This window comes from Agelaius phoeniceus, chromosome 13, assembly GCF_051311805.1.
Source record: "Agelaius phoeniceus isolate bAgePho1 chromosome 13, bAgePho1.hap1, whole genome shotgun sequence".
In the NCBI taxonomy this organism is placed as follows: Eukaryota; Metazoa; Chordata; class Aves; order Passeriformes; family Icteridae; genus Agelaius; species Agelaius phoeniceus.
The window spans coordinates 6,716,005-6,735,279 of NC_135277.1; the positions used below are offsets into that span (position 1 = coordinate 6,716,005).

A 19,275-nucleotide genomic window follows, 5' to 3' on the forward strand; every position below is an offset into this window, starting at 1 on the left:
ATAAATGACATTATCAGTGCCAAAACTGTGCAGTGTCAAGATCTAAAATAGATTCAGAGGATGTGGCTGCAGAGATGAGAGTTACAGCAGCTGATGAGGCTGCTGGGAGGGGTATTGGTCCAGGACAGATAGCACCTGGTAGTTTGATTTGGGTGGCTTTATTCCAAAGGAGAGCCTAATAAAAAGCTATCAAAGAGAATATGTGGAAATGCCAAAATCTTTAGAAGGGGTGTTTCTGGATTTTCCTATGCACCACTCAAAAAGAGTAAAAAATCCAGTAGGAAAGGCAGTCGACCAGGAGTTTCAATGGTTGTTCAAGCAGAGAACAAACCTTTATGTCTCATTAGCAGCACAAAGATGTTGCTATTTGCTCTGAAGAAAAAAGAACCTGCTGAGGAATAACACCTGCCTTTGCCTGCACACTTCAGTGCCTGCTCTGTGTTTTATGTTTGCAGGTGCTCTGTGCTGAAAGACCTGGTCCCTGAGAGTTTGGCAGCACCTGACCTCTGTGCTTTCTCTTTAGTTACAGCCTAGAAGGCCTTACTGGAGACTCTGGTGAGAACAAGAAGCCCTCTACAAACCTAGAGGCTTCTTCCCTGAGCTCCAAAGACCTCAGGAGGAGTCCACTTGCCAGCAATCAGTCCCTGGTCCTGCTCACTGAGGAGCTCGAGCAAGGAGAAATCAGGGACTACAACCACCAGGTAAAGCTGTCCAGCTACTGTTGGGAAATGCTGCATCAACATTTTGGAAGTCATTTTCCCAAGTGACAGTCTCACAAAGGTTTCCACCTTATATGTGCATATACATAATACTAAAAATCTTCCATCTTTAACATGGAGGAATCTCCAGCTATTTTAAATTTTCTACTTTGTCCTTGGGGCAACACAACACTTGTGTCTTCTCTTGCTTAGAGGATGGGCATTTTTGGGGAACAAACTGCTAAGCATCAGGCTTTTTTGTCTTATTAAACCATAGCCTAGTTCTGCTGAGGAATTGGAGTCACAACAGCAATTACCATGGCCATCAGAGAGTTATAACAATATCTGATTTTTAATGTCTTGCAAGAAAATCAAACACACATAGTCTCTGTGTTGCATGATTAGTTGTCTGACACTTAAAAGGCAAAACAAAATGTTGCATTTCACCTGTACACTATTGTTTCAAAGTGAGAGTTGCAGTAAACCTGAGCCCTGAACTGGGCTCTGAAGCTGGGGTGGTTCTGTCATTCCTGACATACTCAGCGTGGTTCTGTCCTGTTCTGCAGGTGCATCAGACATCACAGCCACAAGGATTTAACTTCTGCTCTTCTGCTGCTTCATCTCCACTGACCAAATCCATGTCTCTAATGTCAATTAGCAAACCAGTGCTCGACAGTGAGTAATCCAGTTTTCCCTTATCCACTCTGTCATCTGTATAATTGAGTATATTTTGCTTCCTTCCCAAGGCAAAATGTGCTACTGCCCGCTCCTGCTTCCTTTATTACATGAAGTACATGTTTCACTGCTGCATGGAATTGTGGGTGGAAAGGCAGTACTCACTCAGTTTAGTTTTGTTCTTCCCAGTGTATCCCTGCTATTTTCTTTCTGTTAGGTTCCCTTATGTGGGTTGTTTTTTTCTTTCTAAATTAGACTACTGGTATGGAAAATATGATTTATTGAGTTTGTTAACTAAAAAAAAAAAAGGATCTTATTTTGCATCCTTTTACCTTTCAGAGTTTCTTCTTTTGATGTCAGGTAAATTCCACTTGAGGTCTTTCTTCCCTGCATCTAGATTTTTTTAAAGATGTTATATGGGAACTTGAGAATCTATGTCTTGATCTCCTTGGAGGAGTTTGTTGCTATTCATTCTGAGTTAAATATTTTGGAGCAGTTGGGTGTAATTTATTGAATCTCATTCCTGGAGAAAAGAATAAAAGATGATTCTATAAAATTTTCCAGTTTAGCTTAATTGAAGCGATAACAAGCACTTAATTTTGCAACTTAGCTGAATTGATTCTTTCAGCTGAAAAAGTCATTCAGAAGGCTGCAGCTGGATGTGCTTTGGATGTATTACACATGTTTTCATTTTATTAATTGCCAGCCAGAAACCCTATTGACATGTTAGCTCGTGTCAATTATTGATGGTGTCTGATCTTTTCTATTTATTAACATGATTCTCCCTTGCAAAGGACAACAAGGTGCTTTAAGAAAAGTGTTTTATTCATGGAGGAGGCTCGCTGGAGAAAGCTCACAGGGATTGTGCTTTGTAGGAAATGGTTTTAAATTCTTCACCATGATAATTCCATGATTAATAAGGATGTGGCCTGACAGATGTGTCCCCCAGCTGCAGTAACCAAACCAGGGCAGCTCTGTCCTGTGAAGAGACCAGATCCTGCCCTGTGTGGTGGCACTGCCTCTTCCCTCCTTGGGCTGAAGGTCTTCATTGTTGTTTTTTGAGGCAACCAGTTTCTTGGCATTGCCCCCAGCCTCTGACCAAACACCAAAACACTTGGCTGACTCCCCAGAAATGAGCTGTTGGTGGCTGAAGGAGCCTGGATGGCCAAGGCTGTTAAAATGTCCTGTGACCTGGCATTAAAAATGCCATGAAGGCTTGATTATCCCATCTCCTCCTAGAGCCAGCCTGGCCACCCTGGTCCCTGGAGAGAGAAGGGAAAGAGAACATGTAGTAACCTCTCCAGAGGGGCTGTGGGCAAGGTAGCAGAGTTAGTCTTCTGCTTTGAGGCAGATGTCTGTGGGTTTGGGACACTGAATGAAAACATGACTAACATTCCTCTGAGCTTTATTTGCTCAGTCATTAATTTGTGACATTTTTATAGGAAGGTGGTTTTTGAAAATCCGAGCATTTGAGGGGTTGATGCAAGCATCCAAAAGGAATAATGTGGAAAATTTAGCTCATGGATTCAGTCACCTTCCTGACTACAGAAACTTCAGTAAATCATCCAGAAAAGTTGTGACTGCCCCATTCCTGGAAGTGTTCAAGGCCAGGTTGGATAAGGCTTGATACCTGCTCTAGAGGAAGGTGTTCCTGCCCATGGCAGAGGGCTGGAACTGGATGAGTGTTAAGGTCCCTTCCAACCCAAACCATTCCATTATTCTGCTTCATTCCTCCTCTTTATTCAAACAGTGATGTTTGAATTGTGACCGTAGGACATGTGAAGCAGTTTGGTGCCTCTTACAAGGAGGTCTTGGTGTATAAACTCCCTTGTGTCACCTGGGTTTGATGTTCATGTTTTTCCAGCAGGACACTTAAGAGTTTTGCAAGAATTATATGAAAGTGAATTATAGGACAAATTCAGTTCTTTATTCCTCTTGCATAATTTTGTGGTAGGTGTTTAAAAAAAAAAAGACCCTGTGATCCCTCCAAATGTGTCTGAATGGGAAGAAAGCAACATGCTGTGCTCAAGAACTTCAAAAACTGAGTCCAGATTAATAAACATATGGAGGGTTTTCTATTATTTTACTGTTTATTGTCATATGTGCTGAGGCAGGAGCAATTTCCAAGACCAAGTTCCTAGCCCACACTGCATCTGATGTGTCAGATGTTCCAAGAGCTGATGTGGCCATTCACAATGTTAATCCTTCAGCATTTTATAGAGGGAGGTCACAAGAGCTGTTGGCTGGAGTGCTCGGAAGAATGCTTTTAGGGTTGGAATAGCAAATTTCCAGTGTGGAGCACTGTTACAAAGCCAGGAATTGCTATAAATAAAACCACTGAAATGGAAGTTGAACTGTTCTGGCAAAGGTGGTTCGATTTACAGTAAAGTATTATTGTTCATCTTGACTTTTAGTCTAAATAGACATTAGACTACAGAAGAAAGAGTCATATTGCCTAATCGTGTTCTTCAAGTCTGGAACACTAGAACAACTCCTTCAAAAGGCAGTCTAAACAAAACTAATGCATAGGTCTTCCTAAGAGTTCTTCCATTTAAATGCCTTTGCTCTGCACATTTTAGTCAATTGCCTGTAGACAATTGGCATTTGTGACTAATGGCTGGAGGAAGTGTTATGGGGCATTTGTTCTGCATTGCTTTTGTAGCATTGGCTATTCCTTGGACAGTGTTTTTATATTCTGAATTCAGTTTTGATGTATGATACCAGCCATGCAAAAAACCCTCCTTGTACTGGCTGAAAGGCCATGTTTTATTCAAAGAGAGAAATAATTGCTTTGTCTTTCTCTTGGAAGAGTAGTACTGCTAAAGTCTTTAGCCTGTTTTCCCTGTTCTGCAAGTGAATTGATGTGTCCATGGAATGACTTAATAGTACCCGAATACCTGTGCTGAATAATATGAAGATGTTTAATGTAGGTGCTTAAATAGGACCCTTGGGTCAGACCTGTCCCAGGGGCAGGGGTTCCTCAGACCTGTCCCAGTCACCTTTCCTGAGGACACTCAGATGTACCATGTGAGCAGTGGGTGTCCAGCTACCAGCTCACAGCTCAGAGGTTTCCACTTGTGCTTGTATGAAGAGAAGGTTTGGGAATTAGGGCCTTTGGGAATCCAGTTTCAGTGGAGAATGGCTAGCTGGCTGCTAATTCTCATTTCAGAGACCATGTACTTAGAAAGAATTGTTGGGAAGCTGCTGCTATGCAAGGGCTGCTCTTAAAAATAAATGATGGGATATATGAAATCCCATATTGGCAGACTAATTGCTGAGTTTGGCACTATGTTTGGTAGGCATCTTCCAGGCAAGGGCCAAAGAGGATGTAGTGGGGCTTTTCTCAGGTTTAGGCAGTTTCTTTAAAACAAGGACTCTTAAATTTTAAAGTAAGGCAGAAGAGATGCTTGTTTTTTCTGTTTTATTGTGGAAGAAGAGAAGGGAAGTTTAAGTGTCTTCGTTTTAATGCTGGAAATTTTGAAGGGCTTAATATTATCAACATTGTTGATTTTTTTTAGACATAGAAGTGGCAAGAACCTCCCTGGGTAGATAAAGTCAGCACTTCAGATAAATTGTTCTTGCTAATATTTGGTAGCTTTGTTGTATCATTGAAGGTGCAGAAAGCACCTTCAAACAGATATCTGGAGTTGTTGTAGTTTGACTCCATGACAGTTCTTTCACTGAAGTTGATGCCCTTTGTTCCAGAGATTCATTTTGTTGTTGGTATTCTGTTTGGAAAAATAACTGCCTATGGTTCTTCACTAAGAGATCCTATAAAAAAATGTGAGCAAAAATAGGGAAAGACTGGAGCCTCGAGCTGTGCATGCAGTGAGACCTGTGCCCTCTGAAACCTGCACCCTCTGGAATTTGCACATTCTCAGTTCTTTGTTTCTTGTGCCTTTCTGGAGCCAGCTGCTTTGCAGACTTTTCCTTTGCTTTGCTTTTAGTTTGCTTTGGCTGCTTTCCTCTCCTTTTTATTATTAAATGCATTTTCAAGCATGCTCTAATGTCTGCTGTTAACCCACTTCTCAGCCCAGGGCCGGACTCGACCATCGAGACGAATCTCCTTCTCCTTCAGCATCTCTCCACTCATTCCTAAGTCTAAAACTCTCTTTTCTATTGGCTCTTCTTCCAGTGATGAGGAGGAGGAGTTGGATAGTAAGTAATCATTTTCTGTGCAATGCAGCTGTAATGGGTGGAAACACAGGGAAATCTGTTTTTCTGCTTCAGACACTGGAATTTCACCTCGCAAACATTGAACTCCCCTTTCCATTGCTTGGTGTCTAACAGCATTATCTTAGTCCTGGATCTGAATACTAACTAATGGCAGACTTTAAAGGGTTATTATCCAAAGAATCTTCTACCTCAGCACCATCACATCTTATCTGGTTAGTTTAGTCTGTATCCATGTGGCAGATATCATCACCTGCCACTTTGAGCAGCAAAATGATCTTTACTTTTTTACTAAAATCAAAATATTTGCCTTGAGCTTGTTGCAGGGCATGGAGTTAGCAGGAGATACATCCTTGCCCTCCATAGGTGACAGTGAGTGCATTGCTCAGTGAAATAAAAGTGGACAGAAGCCCTGATTATTAAATTCTGAAAATCTTCACAGCAACTTCGTAGTTCCCTGACTATGCAAAAAACACAAATTGCAGTCAAAGACCTTAAATCCTCAAGGTGTTCATATCTAGGTCCTATTGTTATCAAAATAGTTCTGTGGGAAACAGGTGGGAATTCCCCAGCAGCTTTTTTTCTCCTCCAAACTCCACTGCTAAAAGCAGCCCAACTAAGGCAGAAGATTGAATTAAAGTAATTTAGACTCCTCTTGTTTTTTAAAATAGGCTTACCAAAGATTATTCAAAATGCGTGCTATTTCTTAAGCATGTTTTATTAGACTGTTGAAATAAGCCAGACACATTCCTTGTGTCCTTACTGGGATGGGGGAAATTGCTTTCCAGTCCAACAGACTTTGATTGCTTCCTGAATTTAAAACAATCTCCACACCATCCACGTTGTACACATCTAAATTCTTCTCCTTTCCATTCCTGGTCTTCACTGTGGGATTGTCCTTTTCTTCAGCAAAGTCCTGTGCCCAGGTGTGATATTACCACTTCCATATTTAAGCTCCTTCCTTGTTTCTCTGTCCTTTTCTTCTGCTTTTAACAAAACTCACAATTCATGGTCCCTAAAAAGTGAACTGCAAAGACACAGCTCTGCATTCATGTGATGCTCCACAGTAAAAAATATCCTTAGGTAAACTTTCTGGTGGAGTATGTTTGTTTGTTTGTTTGGTGAGTTTTGTCTTTTTAAGCATTTGGGTAATTTTATTATTATTTATTGGCTTTTTTTTTTCTTTTAAGCATCCAATACTTGATATTCATATTAGGGTATGACAGTTTTAGAGGATATTTAAAGTAGCCAGTATTTATCTTCTCTCCCTCAACAGTGCTCTTGTTAACAATGATCATTTAAGATAATGTCAGATATTGTCTCAAACAATGATATTGTTTTCTTTACATATTTGTGGATACTGTGGTGACTTTATAAAGGTTGATTTAGCCACAGCTCTTTCTGAGACTGCTTTGGCAATGCATTTTTCATGGAGTAATCTCAGACCAGTTTGTTTTTTCACATCTTTAGGATTCATTTCTCAAACCACTCCTCAACCTTTCCATTCCTGCTTTTCCTTTAGAAAATGGAGAATTAGTTGAAGTTTATCTGGTGATACATTTAAGACACGGATTTCAGATGGCTGGACAATTATTATGAAGCCTTTGGATTTCTTGAGCCACAAAAGTTTAATTATTGACAGCATTAAGGCATTGCAAGCTGGTTTCAACATCCTAGTCCAGTCACTGCTTTCTGCAGAATGGATCTTGATGAATTATTTCAAGTCCAGCTACCATAAGAATTATTTTTTGTGGGTGGTGCTTAAAAGGTGTTCAGATAAATACAGCAAATTTTGGCTGCTAATCCCGGTTCCTTGGACATAGACAGGAGTTCTGGCTTTTGAAACAAAAACTTAATTTTTTTGTGGGTTCTGGAGTCAGATTTCAGTTTTGGTCCTGGTCATGACAGGGAACAAAAAGGTTATGAAAATAAGCTTTCCTTCCTCTGTTCTACTTCAGAAGCAAACCAGAAGGTGAGGAGATGTGTCTTTTTCTATGCTTATCTTTCTGGGGTTTACAGCTTGCAGCGGTGTTGATCATGGGATGTTATATTATAATCTAAAATATGAAATCATAAACAGACCTTAATTCTTCACTGGATCCATTTTGCCTGCCAGCACCAAGAATATCCCATTTTTAAGATGAAACAACTATTGAAGTTAAAGATAAATTATACATAACTGTAGTTCTCATGCAGTGTATTTTCTCAAGGTAGTGAAAAGCAGTCATAAATATCAAATTATTGCAGCTCTTCGTTCAGTGTTTGTTCACATTTCTGATGTTAACTGCAAAGAAAAATCAGGTTTGGGAAAAAGGTTTGGGAAATACTTAAATCCAGTCAAACTGATGAATCTTCTAAAAAAAAAAAAAGGAAAGAGTAAGGAGGTCTAACCCAGATTAAAAGCAAGCTAGAAGTGAAATGGGAACCAGAGTTACTGGAGTTTTAACCAAGGATTTGGGAGTCTGTAAATTACTTATGAGATCCTAGTACGCACTTAGATTTTATATTATAGTTTTATATTATAAAAATATAATATCACTATTGGAAGTGGAATAGTAGACTTCATTTCATACATATTACAGTATCACTAACTTTGGTGTATTTGGGATAAATCATTAATGAGGTGAAAGATTTTGCAAGGGAAATACTAACAGAGCTCTCCAAGCAGGGTTTAGGTAACAGGGTATGCCTGTATTTTAGTTTCTCAATATGAAGAAATTATATTTCTGTTTCAGACTCTGTTGGCACTTGAATCAGTGGTTAGAAAATCCATATTTAAAGCCTAGTATTGCATGCACAGTTTTTCCTAATGCTCTTACTGCTTTTGGATAAAGGGCCATCTTGGCCTCTAATGGCAAGTAGCTCTTTTGCATTCACCCTTAGCATTAAGAGAATTTGAGCCAAAATACTGTTTTTCTTGCAGTATATTTGCAGAAGCCTAGTAAGGTGGCAGTCATGCTTTTTCTTGAATTTCAGATAGGGCTGCAAACAGTGCTTGTGTGAAGGTTTTTTTGAGTCCTGGCAAGCCCAGTTATTTCAGAGAGAGCCCTCTGTCCTGGATCATTTCATCCTGGTATTTCAATGCTCTTCAATGGTTCTGGTAAATGGTGTCAGCTCCCAGATCTGCTCCAAATGCGTTGTGCAAGCAGGTTTCTTGGGTAGAGAGAGTTGGTGCCTCTGGCAGGGCTTCAGCTTCATGTTGAAATTCAGCCTTTCCTCAAGCAGTGTTTCGTGACGAAGCCCCAGGCTGGTAACGTTTCGTGGAAAACAGAATAAGGCTTCCCTTGTTTCCCTTACTCTTTATGAAGTGCCTCAGGATTTTGATGGGAAAATAAACTGCAGTTTTATCAAGGAGAAAAGTTTCATACATGAAACCCGGATGTGCTGTACAATAGATCCTTTCTAGCGGAGTATAAATAAAAGCATTGTGTCAGAATGATTCTCATTTATACCTATTGTCATTGAATTGGCAGTTCTGTTTCAGCCACCCTGATTTACCAGCAAGTTTAACAGTTGCATGGTCTTTACTTAATAGCTGAAGAGTGATAAAAATACTAAACAGGCTTTCACCTCAGCATCTAATTTGAGAGCAGCTAAAGATCCAGGGAACAAGCTTTATCCTGAGCACGTGAAATCTGTTGTAAACACCCACTTCCAGAAAACATTTCTGTTTCCTCTTGAACCATCCCAATATGCAAACCTTGTTTTTTGGAATCAGTGGGCTAAGGTTGCAGTCTAACCTGTCCCCCTCTCCCCTCCCATCTTTTGCAGGTACACAGTCGTTGGGCAGCTCCATGGGCTCCTCAGTGCAGAGGTACAGTATTGCAGTATATACAGTATTGCAGTATATACAGTGCAGTGTTGCAGTATATACAGTACAGTACTGCAGTATGTACAGTACTGCAGTATATACAGTGCAGTAATGCAGTATGTACAGTGCAGTATTGCAGTATATACTGTACACTATTGCAGTATATACAGTACAGTATTGCAGTATGTACAGTACACTATTGCAGTATATACAGTGCAGTAATGCAGTATATACAATATTTCAGTACTGCAGTATATACAGTACAGTATTGCAGTATATACAGTGCAGTAATGCAGTATATACTGTACAGTATATATTGTATATATAATATAATATATATTGCAGTATGTACAGTATTGATTACAGTACAGTATTGCAGTATATACAGTACAGTACTGCAGTATATACAGTGCAGTAATGCAGTATACACAGTACACTATTGCAGTATACACTGTACACTATTGCAGTATACACTGTACACTATTGCAGTATATACAGTACAGTATTGCAGTATATACAGTGCAGTATTGCAGTATACACTGTACACTACTGCAGTATATACAGTACAGTATTGCAGTATATACAGTACAGTATTTCAGTATACACTGTACACTATTGCAGTATCCTTGGGACACCCTGCATCTGCTGGGGCCACTCCTGCACTGGCCTCTACCCTGGGCACCCCAGAGCCTTCCTGGCACCAGGGCACTTCAGCTGAAAGCAGAAGTTGTGAAAATCAGTTCTGTGTCTCTAGAGGCTGAAGAATGTTTTAGATCACAGAATATGAACGTTTAAGTCTCATCTCTGAACAAGGCTCTGTTTATTCATAGCTAATAACATCATATTATGCATTAAAAATTTGTTTGTTGATTATGCATTATTGCAGGGTATTGGTTTACCCTGAGTTTTATGTTACACTAAAAGTAGTTCTTTCTGCCTGTAGCTAATTCTCTCTGTCTCTCTGTAACAAAGGCCATGTGTTTGTATGTTCCTTTCCATCCTTGCAAGCTGCACAGAGGAGACAATCTTCCTGGTGGCTTTCAAGGTGCTTCCCTGGAGGAAGGATGTTTGTGGCACTGGGTATCTGGTCTCTGTGCCACTGACAGCTTTGGCTTTATTTTGTGACTGGGAGGCTCTTCACCTCTGCTCTCTGCTGTCTTCTCCTCCTTGATTTAATTAGTATTTGTGTTCTGCTTTTGGTTTGTGTTGTACTTAATATTGACAGACTATCTCCTTTAATGCAATAATAGTTTCCTTATTCTTCTATCAGAGCTGAAGAAGTCAAGCTTGTGCGTATAAAGGCTGGCAAAAATTATCTGTGATCCTAAAAATTCCTAAATTAATATACATAACCATTGTGGTTTATTACTTAATATTGGTATTCCCATTTCTCAGGGGAGCCTTTGCAGACAGTGTGGTTTCTGTTAAAGGCATTCACTGCCTTTTCAGAGTTCATTAGATGTCTTTCTCTGGAAGGAAATGGTTCTTTACAGCATTAATGATTCCTGGTTATTTGACAAGGGGAGCAGCAGAGGGTGCTATGGCATGGCCTGCTTCAAAACAGATATGAGGATTTCTTGAATTTTATCTCAAAATGAGTGGATTGGCATTTTGTTTTTACTTTTCCTTCTCTGGTAAAACACCATGAAGCACCTAGACTGCATTGGCTAATAAATGCATTCATCCTTTAAAAAGAATCTATCCATTTAATAGATGCTTTGGGAAGGAGAAAAAAAAATAAAAGCAACTTTTTTTCCTTTTTTTTATTTTAGCATATCTGAAGAGAGCAGCAGTGTCTCTGCTGGCAAAGGTGTAACAAAAGTCAGCCGCACCTTCAGCTACCTCAGGAATAAAATGTCCAGCAGCAAGAAGAGCAAAGTAAGTGCTTCTTGTGATTTGTGGGATGCCCACAGGCAGCAGAGATGGGTTCTGTGTTTAAGTCTTTGCCTGAATTTCTTTTTTTTTACTTTCCTCCTTCCTTCCTTTTTGTTTTTTTAAAAGGGCAGGAGTGTTTGTGGGGTGATAGGAGCTGGCTCCATGGGAAATTGTAGCACCCCAAAACTGAGCCCAGGGACTCCTGTGTGGGGCTCAGTGAGGCCAAGTGCTGGGTCCTGGATTTGGGTTACAGTGACAATGCTGGGTGGACAGTTGGACTGGATGATCTTAAAGGTCTCTTCCAGCCTTTATGATTCTATGGTTTCACTCATTTCCCCAGAGAGAATAAATTTTGCCCTGGCATGAGTTAGGGCTTTGTAGTGATTAATGAGTCTAATTTTTACAGAACCTGAGAACCTTTAATAAAACAAGGACAGGAGCTGTAAGAAGGGACTGACTGCCTTAGGCTGTTTTGTCTTCTCATCATTTTTTTACTTTTGCCACAAAGTTCCTGTGCACTACAGGAGAAGTTGCTCAAACAATGGCCAATATTTATATTTTTCCCTTTTTTCCAGCCTTGAAACCCTAAAATTTAATTTGCTGAAAGTTAAGCCCTGAATTTCCTGGGAACAGTATTGATTACAGCTGAATTTCCTGGGAACAGTATTGATTACAGAAATAATTACATTAATGCTTGATCATTCACACAAATGGGCTGTTTTTGCTTTAGATTGTCCCTTGAAGGTTAATATATGTTTGGAGATTTTCTTGGCTTGGTTGGATTTTTTTGCTTGAATCTCACCTCAGTTCATCTGTCTGACAGAAGCTCAGAGCACTTTGCTGTCTTGTTAGGTGATGTGTGGTTAATGTGTTGGTAAATAATGTTGGCAGGCCCTTGAGAGGTGTGATGATGTGATGACACACAGATTCTTGTTATGGATCTGTCTTTCAAGATAGCCACAAGTGGCTCAGAGCTGCTTCTGGGCAGCTTTAGGACAATGCTCTTTCCTGCTGCAAAGTGCAGTGTTGCAAAAGTAAATCTGTTTATGTAGAAACCTCTGTGCAAACACCAGTGAGAAGTCCAGGAGCATTTTGCACAGACTCTGAGTGAGAATGGAAGTTCATTAACTGGTTCTTGCACTTAATGTGAGTAATCTCTAAAGCAGGAACTGGAGAGAGAGGTAAGAGATGTGCTTGGGACAGAAGATGTAACGGCAATGCTTTTAGATACTTGCTCAGTGCAGTTTGATTTCACTAATTTCATGATTGTGTCTGAAAATGTTGATAAAGAGTTGCTCCAAAATCCCAGCCATAACACACACTACAAAAGTTGCAGCTCATATCAACTCTCATACTTTTACTGAATAAAAGCCAAAATATCATTCAAGTTACAATTTCTTGTCTGCTCATGGTGGAATGTTTGCATTATGTACGTTTTTAAGGCTCCACCAGTACATTTAAATAATTTGACCAAAAAATTTGTCGTAACACTGATTTCTCAGAAACATTATAAATGAGAAAAACCTGTAAGAGTTAAAAACAGAAGCAACAAAAGAAACCTTGAAAGGAGAAGTTTGACACAGGAAGTTGGTTTCTGGGCTGTCAGGAGGGAGGGAGGCTTCAATGTCTTTCCAGCTTAGTTTTACTTATCTCCTGACCTTCAGAAATGCAGTTTTCTCAGATGAAATTAAGTAAAATAAAGCACATATGAGCCTTTTGGAAAATGCAGAGAGTTATGTAAAAAAAACATTAAAAATAAAGGGGTGTTTAGAGCACTAACTGGAGGGGAGGGATACTGATAGAAGTGGGCAGGAATTTACCCTTGCCTGGCTTGTTATTTTGGATTATCAATGAATCTCTTGCTATTAGCACAGTGCCCTGATTCACATTTGCAGTTTTAAACATGCTCTATCTTTCTCAGTTCTGGAAAAAGCCCTCTTTTTTTTTAATTTTGGTCAAGACTTTCTGAGAAATTACAACAATTAGCATGAGTAATTTCTCTTTTTCGTTGGCCTTGCACAGTAATAAGGCAGTGCTGTGCCAGCAGCAGCATTTCAGGGTGTATTGTAGGAGTTGCAAGTGTTTGAAAGGATTAGGAGACAGGGAATATATGTGACCTGCAGAGCAGGAGGAGCTCAAACACACAAAACCTCTCTGTCTGGGCAACTTCTGCAGCGCTTTGTTTGCTGAAGTACTACATAGCAACACTGAGGTATGTGAAAATTCACTTTTTCTGTAGCCCAAACATCAGAGTGTTTGATTTACTCCCCTCTACCTTTAAAAAAGGTCGTCTTATATTGACTTGTAAAACATTAATCACATCATTTTTTTCATGTATGGGTTTGGTTTTTAGCTTTGTATTTTTTTAGCAGTGGAAGCTAAGGTAGGGCAAGATGGAAGCAACAGCAAAACAGCTAAAATCATCTTTAAGGAAGTCAGCAATCATCCTGCCCCTCCCCCTTTTGCTCAACTCCTCCGTGCTGTGCCTCCTGTCCCCGGCCCTGCCGCAGCCTCCGGCATCGCCATGGGCTAGCGGGGAGCAGCTCCTGGTGGGGAGCAGTTCTCCTGCCCAGGGAAAGGATGTCCATGAAATGGAATAGATTCTCAGAAGTACCTCAGATAACAGTGAAGCTGGTGGGACTGAAGCACTGGGAGGTAAGAGCTGCGTGGTTCCTGGGGAGTGGGATCCTCTGCCGCGGCGCTGCCGCCGTACCTGCCGTGGTGCCTGCTCTGGCACATCACTTCAGCCACGAAGCTGGGCTCCACATCTCACTGGCAGCTCCAACAGCACAAATACAGTCTTGTTCCTACAGTCCTTCTTTAAATAAAGTTCCAGTAACTGCCGCAGGAGAAAAGAAAAAGCTGAAAAAAAAATCTCATTGTGAGACCTTGTCCTTAAGGGGAGTGGCTGGCAGCCCTTGTGTGGAGTTTGCTGTTTCCTTTTTGAAAGTGGTGAACTGATTTCCTGTTTTTTCCTGGGGCTTTATATGAAATTAAAATTAGACTTCAGAATTGCTGTGTTTTGCAGTGAACTTCAGGTAGGTTTAAAGTATAGGATGGGAAATCTCTTTCAGCGTGAGAGTCACAAGATTTGGCTGGAGCTTAGAGTGATCTTCTCTCCTGGAGCTTCACAAGGCTTGGAAGTAGAGCAAAACTCCAGGCATCAGCTTGGTACCATCAGCCCAGACCTAAACTGCTGAGTTTTAGTTCCTGAATCCTCCCAGACTGGATATGGTTAAAGTGGTCGGGTCAGTGGGTGGAAAATGGGGCTGTGGAGGTTCCTGTGGGGTAGTGTGAGCCAAGCTGATGGCTCAGAGGAGGCAGAGATGTGACGCAATGCAGACTTCTTTTCTGGCAGCTTTTCTCCTTCAGACAGGATTATTCCATATGGTAATACTCCTAGTTTTGCTTATTTGCAGAACAAAACAGCGTTTGGGGCCAGTAAATAGACTTTCTGTTTGACACTTTGCAGGGAGAGACTCAGGCACTGGCATTTTGCCTGGGATGTGTTGGGAGAGGAGTCCTGAGGCTGAGTTCCTCATGGTGTGAGTGTATCATCCAGGGCTCAACAGTTTCCCTGCAGTGGCTGCAGAGCTCCATCCCTCTTTAAGCCACTTCATGGCAGTTGCTGATGTGGGCAACTCTGCAGCTCTCTGATATTCAGGCTGGGACAGTAACAAATAACAAAATGCAAAGATAACAAAATAAATAACAAAATGCAAAGATAAGCTGACAGAAGCCTTTACCAGCTTCTGGTAAAGATTCTCCTTCAAATGCCAGGAAATCTGCAGCAACAGTCAAAAGTACAGACCTGGAGTTGACTCGTATCATAAACATTTTGTAGGTTGGTATATGGAAAGACAAGGAGTTGTTGTAATTCAAATACAGAGTTTTTCTGTGGAGTTTCCTTTAAAATTTGTTTGGAAGAATTCCAAATCCATGAAAGGCTGCAGGGAAAAATGTTTCAGATTTTTAGTATTTAGTATTTTCTATCTAAGGTAGAGACAGAAAAGAAGCAAAAACTCTGCTAAGAGTTGGAGAAACTGTCTGTGCTTGTCATCTTTCGAAAGCTGAGTAGCCTAGAGGTTGAGTCGTGGCCTGTGGAAGATCAGAGGCTCTTTTATGGTGTTGCTGTTATTCCCCAGCCTTTGTTTGGTGCCATAAGTTGAGAGTTTGTAAAAGATCCATTTTGCCAAAAAGCTTCACATAGTTACTTGGGGTTGCATGTAACTGTTGAAAAAGTTGCTAGTTGGAAGGAAAACAGAGGTGGAAATATTTTGGCAGTAAGGCTGTAGAGGCACTGAGGAAGAGCTTGTGTTCTCCATTAGAAATGCAGTTGAAAATCACGAGCCTTATGGTTTGGCCTTAAAAATCAGCTGTGTTGAAAGTCTGATACACACTACATGTGGTATTTGTATTTAACACAATTTATTTAAAGTGCTGAAGACGCTGATGAGAGCCCAGAAAAAGAAAAGAGGTAAAGTCATTAAAGCCAAGCAAGTCTAAAACAAAAGTAGAAGGAAATAAGTGCCTTCAGAACAGACTCAGTGTCACCTGCAGTGGTAGACACCAGTGTGAGTCAGTAGTATGTAAATCCACTTCCACAGGGGCTTTTTGAAGGGAGAGCTGTGCAGACACATGGCCATTGTTCAGGTGCACCTCGATCGATGCCAAAGGCAAACACTGAGCAATCTGTAACTGGGGGAGAGACCTCAGCCACTGACAAGGCTTTGGGTCATTCTGTCTCGGCAGGAAAAAGAGAAAGATAAAGAGAAGACTAAAGAGAAGGACAAAGATTCCAAGGAGAAGGAAAAAGATAAGAAGCTGTTGAATGGACATCTCTTCACTGCAACCTCCGTTGTAGCCCAAGCAACCTGTTACCACTGTATGAAGCCTTTCAATAAGGATTCGTACTACTGTGCAAGTAAGTCGGGGGGGTTTCCCCCCCTTCCTTTTATTTTTCATTGAATCTGGCATGGAAAATGCAAACCTTACACTTTATTTTCCTTTTGCTTGAGGATATGAGGTGGGAGGGAGGCTTTGGAGATAATGATTCATGGAGTGGTGTGTTGCCTTGTGGAAACTGGACTGAAATGAGTCGTGGCTCAATGGAGGTGTCCTGAAACCTCCTTCCTAAGCCTGAGCTCAGCCATCACAGCAGGCCATGGGATTTTCTACCCCTTGTTGGGCTCTATCAGTCAGGAGAACTTTGGTTATTTCAGCTGCATGTAGTGGCCTGGAGCTGAGGTGCTTTGATAAGATGGACAAAGGACAGGGACAGCTGGCTTGGATCATGGCTTCTATGTGCAGTGGGGGGAAAAAAAGTCCCACCCCTCTGTGGTGTACTGCTTTAGTTCTCTGAAATACTGAGCCCACAGTGGGAACCACATGGTACAAAAAGGAAATGGTGACCCCCTGCTCCCTTTGAACAAGAAATTGCATCACAGGTCAAATGACTGGTACCTGTGTGCATGTGAAGGACATGCAGCACAGGACAGGCATGGTGGGAACCTCACTGAAGGTTTCTCAGAGATTGGGGATTTTGTTCTCATTTCTTATCAGATGGTTTCCCCTGCCTGCAGCTCGATAAGGTCAGTGGTGTTTGTGTGGTCAAGACCAGAATGCTGCTTGGCTCATGCAGCAGCCCAAAGCTATAGAACATGCAGACAAAACCCATTTTTTCTCCCACTATAGCTCAGTGGAAAAGGCTTTCCTCTCCTCAGTGTTAGTAATTTTTTTCTCCACTAGCTTAGAAATGAGTCAAAGCGACTGCGGGAACTGCTCCCAGGCTGGAGCCTTCCATTCCTGCTGGTGGATGTGAGCAGGGGAAGGAGCAGCCAGCTGAATCCCAAATGCCACTTCTGAGTTTCCTGGAAGAGATTTCAGCAGAGTTGTTTGTCTGAGACACGCTCTGTGTCAGCCTGATGGGAAATGTAAAACATCAACAATTACAAACCCTCAAATGCATCCTCTCCCTTTCCCCACTTGACTTTCTTAACAGCTCCTGAAGCCACGTAGAACATCAAATATATCCCAGTTTAATGCTCTATATGCTAATGAGTTAAAATAACCCAACAATGTCATGTGTTTTAGTAGAGATGTTCTTTCCTTGTTTTCAAGGCACGATGCACAATTGTTGCATGTTTTCTGCATTGGCCAGGAGATGAATGTCATAAAAGATTGGTGAAGGCCTATGTTGAGAGCTCACATCAGCGAGTGGTTCTTTCTCCCATTACATCTAAAAATCAGCCTCAGATGCTTTGGAAATGATGGATAAGCAGCAGCAGAGGCTCTGATCCTCCTGTGCTGATGTAGGCTGGTGCTACCACCACTGCTCTGTCTCACCTATGGATGACTTTTAATGCCTTTTAAAGCATGGGTCTTTTAAATCAATGTCTCAGCTTTTCAGTTATGCCTCCCCAGCTTCCTGAAACATCTACTCAATGCTGAAAGATTGTGCATACTCTGAAACAAATAGGCAAGCAAAAGACCCTGATTTTTAGTAGCATTCTGCCTTGTCTTTTTTCCTTTTTTTTTTATCAGTGATGCAGAAAATAAGGTTTTGGAGGTTGTAGTTATTAATACTAGTGACACACAGGAGTTAGAGGAACTTCCTTCTTGCTGAAGAGTTGAATTGGAGGAATAAAGTCCCTACAACCAGATTTTTTAACATGAATAACATGAAAAATCTTTTTTTTTTTTTTTTTTTTTTTTTTTGCCAAATGGTACACACTAAAGAGCTGTCTTCATGCTTTCAAGGCTTGAGTGTGAATTTCATGATTCTGAATTGGCTCACTGCCTCTGTTCATGCACCAGAGGAGCAGGTTCTGTTCCTCCTTCTTGTTTCGTCTGCAGCTTACAGCACTTGTGGGTTTTTGCACAAGTTTTCAGGTTGCTTTGTTCTGTCTTCTTGTACACAGGAAATTGTGAGACATTGTCAGAATAGCAGCACCCTATGACCTTACCCTCATCTCTGTCACAGTAGCAGAGTTACTGGCTTTTGTTGAGTCATCCCAAATGTAAGAGATTCTAGAAGTGTGAACATATTTTGTCATTCTGGACATAGAATTTTTTTGGTTTTTTTCTGCTTCAAGAAATAATTCAGAACTTCACACTTACTTGTAAAATACAGTTCATTATCTGTGTTAGTGTTGTCATGAATAAGTGGAAATATTTTTTTCTAAGCTACTGAATCTCATCTTGAGCTCTGATCTTGCATCTGCCAAAAGAGTTAAAGCCTGAAACCCATTTCTCAATTCTTATTGGAAAAAAAAAAAAAAGGGGGAGTTTTAATCATCTTTGAAAACTTTGATTCCCAGAAATCTGCTGGCAGAAGTCATGGGCAGACTCAGGGCATTAAAAAAAAAACAAAACACTAAACCAAAAAATCAAGTCACTCAGTTTTTGCTCTGGCATATATGCAGCAAATTTGAAGTATGATGGTCTTTGCATTGGTGAATGTGATGCTCTTGGACCAAAACTTCAGTTTCCAGCAGGAAGTCCCAACCTCAAGGATTCCTGACAGATGCTGCTCCTGTTACCTTTTCTGGTAACCCTGCAATACAGCAGCACTTGGGTTCTGTGCCATAGATCTTATCCATGGTCTCTGAGTTTATGTAAATTAATTTATCCATCCTCCTCCTGTCTTTTTCTTCTCATAGTCCTTGTCTTGATGAGAACAGTATTTGTCTTTTCAGAGAAATACTGGCCCTACAATTGATTTCTGTTTCTGTCTCATGCTTCTGCTTTCTACCTTACTTTCAGAGGGATAATGCCATCAGGTTTTTTTTTTTCCTTTTTTTTTTCTTTAAACTAAGACCCCTGACAATCCAACCTTGCATTGATTTTTAAACAGAACTTCCTGTTAAATTCTCTGAGGAAATATTATTAACAAAAGGCTAATTTTCCTGGAAAGCAGCCTCTGTCTCAGCTAGTCATGCAAACCACAATGATGCCTAAAAGTTACAATTCTCAGTTGTGTAAGTTAACAGTTCAGATTACAAACAGCAAAAATGGACCTGTTTTCTGTGGGGTTTTGTTTAA

General features: G+C 40.7%; 1 protein-coding gene across 5 annotated transcripts in view; it reads left to right on the forward strand.

Moving 5' to 3' along the window:
• AKAP13 (A-kinase anchoring protein 13) overlaps positions 1 to 19,275 on the forward strand; it is a 208,928-nt gene that overhangs the window by 165,144 nt on the left and 24,509 nt on the right. For all 5 annotated transcript variants that reach the window (XM_077185732.1, XM_077185734.1, XM_077185733.1 and 2 more), the window contains 6 exons: positions 524 to 701; positions 1,265 to 1,373; positions 5,406 to 5,531; positions 9,318 to 9,360; positions 11,130 to 11,235; positions 15,985 to 16,156. In XM_077185732.1, coding sequence (XP_077041847.1) covers positions 524 to 701; positions 1,265 to 1,373; positions 5,406 to 5,531; positions 9,318 to 9,360; positions 11,130 to 11,235; positions 15,985 to 16,156 — 734 coding nt within the window. The remainder of the gene's footprint in view (positions 1 to 523; positions 702 to 1,264; positions 1,374 to 5,405; positions 5,532 to 9,317; positions 9,361 to 11,129; positions 11,236 to 15,984; positions 16,157 to 19,275) is intronic.